Source organism: Setaria viridis, unplaced genomic scaffold, assembly GCF_005286985.2.
Source record: "Setaria viridis unplaced genomic scaffold, Setaria_viridis_v4.0 scaffold_282, whole genome shotgun sequence".
In the NCBI taxonomy this organism is placed as follows: domain Eukaryota; kingdom Viridiplantae; phylum Streptophyta; class Magnoliopsida; order Poales; family Poaceae; genus Setaria; species Setaria viridis.
The window spans coordinates 45,363-52,365 of NW_027255880.1; the positions used below are offsets into that span (position 1 = coordinate 45,363).

Genomic DNA, 7,003 nt, shown 5'->3' on the forward strand with positions numbered 1-7,003 from the left:
CACTCTTGCTTGGGAAGGTATGGTAAAGGTAAACTGTATCTATTTTTTTATATAAAAAAAGGAGTGCTAAAGGAGTCATTCAGAAGTGAGTGAAGGGGCGCAGAAAAAAGCTCATTTCTTTCATTCAGGAATGGACACTGGACCAGAATGAAATGTGGGAATATCGGGATTGGCAGATTTGTTATATTGAAATAAGCCTCAACTCAACACGACTAGTGAATTCAAATTATAGTCACTTGCGGATTTCTTCAAATTGTTGTAGTGCGGATGAAAAGAAGTCCCTGTGAGCGGAGCTACAAAAGGAAGTTCAAGCTCAAGAAATCCTCTCAATAGGGATTGGGCAAGCAAGCTGTTTGTTTATTTGATCTTACCCGGTTGTGAGACGGGACGTGAAGTCAACCAAGTACATGTGTGTTCATAGTGTCCCCGGCACCTTCCTCCTAGCTGAGTATGGATGCTGAAGTTCGCTGGAGTGTGGGGCGAGTGCGTGGTAGATGGAACTCCTATTTACCGCTTTACCGCATTTCTTCTTGCACTTCCAACTTGAAGAGGAAGAAGCATCTTCAATAGATAGGAAAAAGGATCTTGACCTGAAGCCTTCGAGCAAAGAAAGGAAGAGTTGGTGAAGTCAGAGTTCCTTCCCTAGATTCATGGAAGGACTTTTTTTTTAAAAAGGTTTCAAATTGATCGAGAAATGAATGATGAGTTGTTTAAGTTCCTGCTGAATCCACTATTATCGATGTAGGTAGAAAGGGCATAAAGCCACGGCGCTAACACGCATCCATTTTCTTGCTAGATGCTGACCAATTGGTCATGAACATCGTAAGGCGTTGCTCTTCGCGAATCCCTGCCGTAGTATCAGCTACCCCTACTCGCTTAAAGCCCTTTACCGAAGAAGTTCTACTTTCCCTTTGACATCTTGTAAGTCACAGCCTCCTTACCCAGCGAGTGAATGAACGAGCCAATAAACTGGTGATCGGTCCATTTACTATTTATTATAGTCTATGACGGAAGATCGTCTCTTTGCACATGAGATGCGTACTTTGTGGTTGGCCAGGATAAGCAAAGCCTACATCATCTAGGACTTGCCATTGAAAATCAACCTTTCTATTCGGTCATCAACAGCTCGGGTCCATTTAGCTTCGGTGACCAGATAGATCCATCATCTTCGAGGAGGAGGAAACATAAGTCCAATACGCGTTATGGAAGACTAGGGATTGCTAATCCGCCCACGCGGGAAGCCTTCTCCCTCTCAGGCTCAAGAGTCAAGATAGCCCGCCCTAAACAAGAAGCAGCTTATTCTTTCTACTATGGCGGATAAAGCAAACCAAAACGCGCAACGGCTTTCGCGCTAGTTGCTCAACCCGTTGCTTGTTCGGAAGAATCCGCAAATGAATATTCTTTATTTCCTCTCGGGCAGGCCCTCTTTTTTCATTCGAATGTACATCTTTTTCGGTAAATGATCATCTACAACTGAAAGACTGACGTCTTCCTCTACTCGATCCTTAGTGAAAAATTATCCCTCCACCTCAATTTTTATGATCCTCATAGCCTTTTTTATTCGCGTCCTCCCCCTGGATCTATTCCTGCCGCGTCCACGTCCTCTGCCTCCAGCAACTAGAGTTGCATCATCTTGTTCATTATTGAGAATAGGCCTCTTCTCACACCGTACCAGTTCTTTTTGCAGTTGAATCTTCCCGTTCTGGCTTATTGAGTGTATAGATTCTTTTTGAAATGCAATCTATTCCCACGTCACTCTTCTCATAACATATCCTGTTCTCCTAGTACACAGACACTATTACCAATCTTATAGAATAGATTCCTGTGCCATGCTTGCTTGCCTCACATTCCTAATGTATTGTTGACAACGCTTGCAATAGGGCGTAGTAGTGTTGCGCTGGGTCGTCTTGTTCGGAAGCTGATTGAGAAGATATGCTGGCGAAAATAGGATGCGTAAACCTTGGACTCATCATAGCTATGCTATGGCTATGTACTAGTTGACGAGCTTGCCTCCAGTACTTGATAGATGCCCATGACTCTCTATCTTCAAGTGATCTTTGCCCATAGGCGTAGTAGTTGTAGCGAAGCGGCATATATCGTAGTTGTTCGGATAGCAAGCTACCTGACGTGATAAGGCTACTAGTGCCCTCTTCCTCTGCGTGTAGAAAAGGAAGAAATAAATCAATCAAATTACGAGAAGCTTCATAAAGCGCTTCTTTAGGAGTTAAACTTCCATTCGTCCATATTTCTAGAAAAAGTATCTCGTGTTTTTCATTTCCATTCCCACAAGAAAAAATACTATAATTCACATTTCGAACAGGCATGGATACAGCATCTATAGGATAACTTCCATCTTGAGAGTTCTTTCTGAGTTCCGTATGATATCCGCGATCTCTCTTGATCTGTAACTCAATACAGAAATCAATGGGCTCTCTCAAGTTAGCTATAGGTTGTGTCGTATCAACGATTTCTACGGAAGGCGGTAAGATTATATCTTGAGCGGTTATGTATCTAGGACCTTTGACGCAAATTGATGCGTCTTTAACTCCATAGAGATTACTTCTCAATACAATTTCTTTCAAATTTAGTAAAATTTCTTGTATGGATTCTTCAATACCTACTATTGTAGAATATTCGTGTGGCACGTTCCCAAATTTGGCGCGTGTGATACATGTTCCTTCTATTTCTCCAAGTAAAGCTCTTCGCAAGGCAATACCGACAGTATCCGCTTGACCTTTTCTAAGCGGGAACAGAATGAAACGACCATAATAAAGACGCTTACTATCTACTCTTGATTCAACACACTTCCACTCTAGTGTTTGGGTGGATCCTGTTACCTCCTCTCGAACCATAACAGACTAGTATTATTATTTGATCATTGAATCGTTTATTTCTCTTGAAAGCGGTTTCACTTTTTTACAGACGTCTTTTTTTAGGGGGTCGACATCCATTATGCGGCATAGGTGTTACATCGCGTATACAACTTAACCGTACACCACTTTTAGCAATGGCTCGTAATGCGGCATCTCTTCCGCTACCAGCACCTTTTACCATAACTTCTGCTCGTTGCAAACCCACTGTACGAATAGCATCTACTGCTGTTCTTTGACCAGCATAGGGTGATGCTTTTCTTGAGCTTTTGAATCCACAAGTACCTGCGGAGGACCAGAAAACCACCCGACCTTGTGGGTCTGTAACGGTTATAATGGTATTGTTGAAACTGGCTTGAACATGAATAACCCCTTTTGTTATTCTACGTGCACTCTTCCGTAAACTAAAACGGGCATTCCTACGCAAACCAATACGCACTTTCTTACGTGAACCTATTTTTGGTATAGCTTTGCTAATCTTTGATGGCCATCTTGTAAAGGAAAATCAAGTCTCATGTTGCTCCTCTGAAAATGCGTATAGAAATGGTGTGGTGGAGAATGCGCGTTAGCGCAACGGCTTTCGCGCTAGTTGCTCAAAAAATCGTATAAAAATCAAGCAAGAAAATGGTTCTTGCAGGGCAGTGGGCGTGGGACTGTAAATCCTCTTTCGTTCGCTGGGCCTGGGCCCTTTGGACTGTAAATCCAAACGGAGTAAGTGGTTCGATTCCACTCATGAACGAGAGCGAGACTGAACGAAAGAAAATGCAAGTGAAACGAGACGAGAATCAAAGATTGGGAACATGCATTTGAACCTTCCGAAACCGGTATTGGACAGTGTTCAGTGACCCAATATCAATATAATATATAGTACTATAGTAAGTACTAAAGTGTTGTCCCTTTCGTCTAGCGGTTCAAGATCTCGTCTTTTCATGTCGAAGACACGGGTTCGATTCCCGTAAGGGATAGGTACTGATTCCTGCCGGTCTGATTGCTGAGTGGTTAGAAGATCAGCTGCTAACCTATTTTCATTTCTAACTTACCACCTGTATTTCCGGAAACGAAAACCGGAAATGACAATCCTTTCAACTGTCCTGTACAAAATTACTTTGTACGAATGCACATCTCGGCCGTCGGGTAGCTGCTCACCATTTAAAAGTCTATACCCGTGGTTCCAGAAATGGAATTGCTATTCTCGATTCAGACAAGACACTGATTTGTTTACGAAGCGCTCTTCATTTTATAGGATCTCTCATTCGTAAAAAAGGCCATTCCTTCTTTTTAAAGACTAATCATTTATTTATATATTTGATAATGGAAAAAATGATATATTCGATAATGGAAAAAATGGGGAGCTGTATCAATGATTCTCAATGGAAGATCGGGGCTTTTTTGACCAATTCTTATGCTAATCCTAAGAAATTCCGTTCAAGAAAGAAGAAAATCCATTTTGGGTTGAACCAACAACCTGATTGTGTGGTTATTCCGAATCCAGATAGAAAGTCATCGGTCATACTGGAAGCTAATCGATCACAAATACCGATTGCATCCTTACTTGATTCTACGATCCCATGGGAATCCTATAAAAGAATCACTTATCCCATCCCAGCAAATGATACTATACAGTTCATATATCTATTTCGTCATTCGATCACGAAAACAGTGATTCTTGAACGGCCAAGAATAACAGCAATTCAGGGGGCTGGAGCACGAGCTTTTAGTACGGCAGGGTCTGGGGGTAGGAAGCACTACGCCTCTGCCTCTGGGAATAAGTATAAATACAAGGCTACCTTTATCCATTTATTTTGGATGAAAATCCTCCTTCTCCTTCCCCGGGTTCCACTAGGATTATTATGTTTATTTTGCCGGATACCCACGAGCATACTAAGTCTTTTTTTTTTCATACTAAGTCTTTTTTTTTGTGTGGAATCCGCAGCTGCTGCGACAGGGGGGGATATTGTAATGGCTCATCCGCCCGGGAGTTCGGGATACACCACAAATACACTGGTGGATGCACTGATGGACACGACGAGTGCTAGTGCTTCCTCCGGGGAGCCTTCTGTGAATCAGCCGACGCCTGAATTCCATCCTGTTGAGCAGGAGGCACCGATGGATGCACTGATGGACACGACGAGTGCTCGTGCTTCTTCCGGGGAGCCTTCCGTGAATCAGCCGACGCCTGAATTCCTTCCTGTCCAGCAGGAGGTCGAGCAACAGGCATTGTTGACTGAAATCCGCGAAGTTCTTCAGCAAGAATACCGGAGGTACATCATCCGCTCTAGTCCCTGGATGCGGAACACCGGGTATCTGTATTCACCGAATATAACAAGGGTAGCAGAATTAATGATTAAAGATTTAGAGTTAGACTTAAGTTCAATTGAAGAATTACAGCAATTTCTCCAAGACATTGGGGCAAATCCCCAGCAATTGAATTCCGAATTCTTTAATTACTGGGGGAGGAGAGCTTAATGATTTCGAAGACTGGGGGAGCTAAATGATTTAGAAGAAAGAATGGTTGGGATGGGGGTCTCATAGATAGGTTGGGGACTTAAGTGATTCATTTGAAGAGCAGGATTGGGTGGCCGACCGGCCCGCAGACGTAGGAAGGCTTTTCTCGCCGACTGAACTGTGTCACCAAAGTCGCGATCAGAAAGGTTTCTATCCGGACCATGCATCTGGAAAGCGCCGGTTCGATTCCGGCTCGTGACATGAAGAAGAAGTCCCAAACAGGGATCAGATGAGTTTGCACAGCGTTACTTTGTTGACGGAAAATCAAATTGTTCTTCCGGTTCAATGAAGACTATGCTTACTTTCTTTTCTCTTACCGGTCTGTGTTCTATCATGGACCTGTATTCCGTTCCTCGAATCGAGACTTTCTTTGTCGAGGATCTCTGGTTTAGGGTACTCCATCGAGTTTCAGTTTCTTCTTCTAATGGCTGTGTCCGTCTAAGGTGGCTATTTGAGCGATTTAAGTATCGCGGTTGTCTTGAGCTCTGGATTGATGGGCGGAAACCTGGGGCTGGTACCTTTCTGTTTATTTTCAGCACTAGACTCCACATCAGGATAAGCTTCTTTCTATTAAAGAAATGTCGATTTCCCTCTGTTTGAGTAGGCTCGCGATAGATTATACGCATGAGGTAGTAAAAGCGAGTTATAAGCTCTTTTCTCTAAAGAAAGTAGGCTTCTAGCAAGGCCAACTCTATCCTGCTCAATCCCATGCTTATCATTTTCACAGATATGAATTCAATGTCATATATTAATTGAAATGGTTTTCTCCTCCGAATTGACACCCAAAAGGGATATATATAGCCTTCTAGTACCTCAACCCAGAAAGCCTTACACACACTCTGATGGGAATTAACCTAGAGTTATTTTTATAGATATTACATTTCTAGATATAGGCAAATATAGGTGTTATCAAATCCTAGAGGCATATGACCAGCCGCATGCTATTAGTATAGGGTCAGCAATACCTTGTGAGCCATGGATTAATAAGATTCTAGGGGCCCTAAAGGATGGATCAAGCATTATTGAAGGAATAGCTCGCTTAACAACCCCCGGGGGAGAGTATAGATGAATGCCTTAAGCAAGGGCGTCTAAGCGTGCATGTACACAGTTTTTCATGCCACAACACATCGGTGAAACCGGAGAGAGCTGAAGAGAAGGGGAACCCCAGAGGCATTGACCATTTGGTACAGCCGCTAATTCGGCATTTGGTACTGTCACCATTTCTCGAAAGGGAAAAAAACATACTTAACAATTCGATTGGCAGGACCAAGGGATAGATCGATTGCAATATCAGTATCATACAAATAGAAATAGACATGAGTACATGAATAAGGAAACGCAAAAGACACAGAGTAGGGCTAGTCAGAAGCGTCAATGCAGACGCCAATGGGTAATCAGATCCATTCCACTCCACTTCTTCAGATAGCAGTCGATCCTGGATCGTCCTCGCTTCCAAACTCCGTAAATGAATGAAACTCCTTCCCGGTCCATTGCTCGGGTGTGATACAAATACTTCTTTGAAGTTGTAGGATGCGGGTCATCGATCTTCCTATCGGTCCAGAGGCGCCAGCTTGGGAAAGAAAAAGTAAGATTTGTTTGTCATATCACGACACGATCGGAACTCACAT

General features: G+C 43.0%; 1 protein-coding gene across 1 annotated transcript; it reads left to right on the top strand.

Moving 5' to 3' along the window:
• The first annotated feature begins 3,940 nt into the window (after positions 1-3,940).
• LOC117848634 (uncharacterized) lies at positions 3,941-6,601 on the top strand. The gene is given in 2 exon segments (XM_034730121.2): positions 3,941-3,961; positions 3,963-6,601. Coding segments are annotated over 2 exon segments (1,395 nt in total). The 3' UTR covers positions 5,337-6,601.
• The last annotated feature ends 402 nt before the right edge of the window (positions 6,602-7,003 follow it).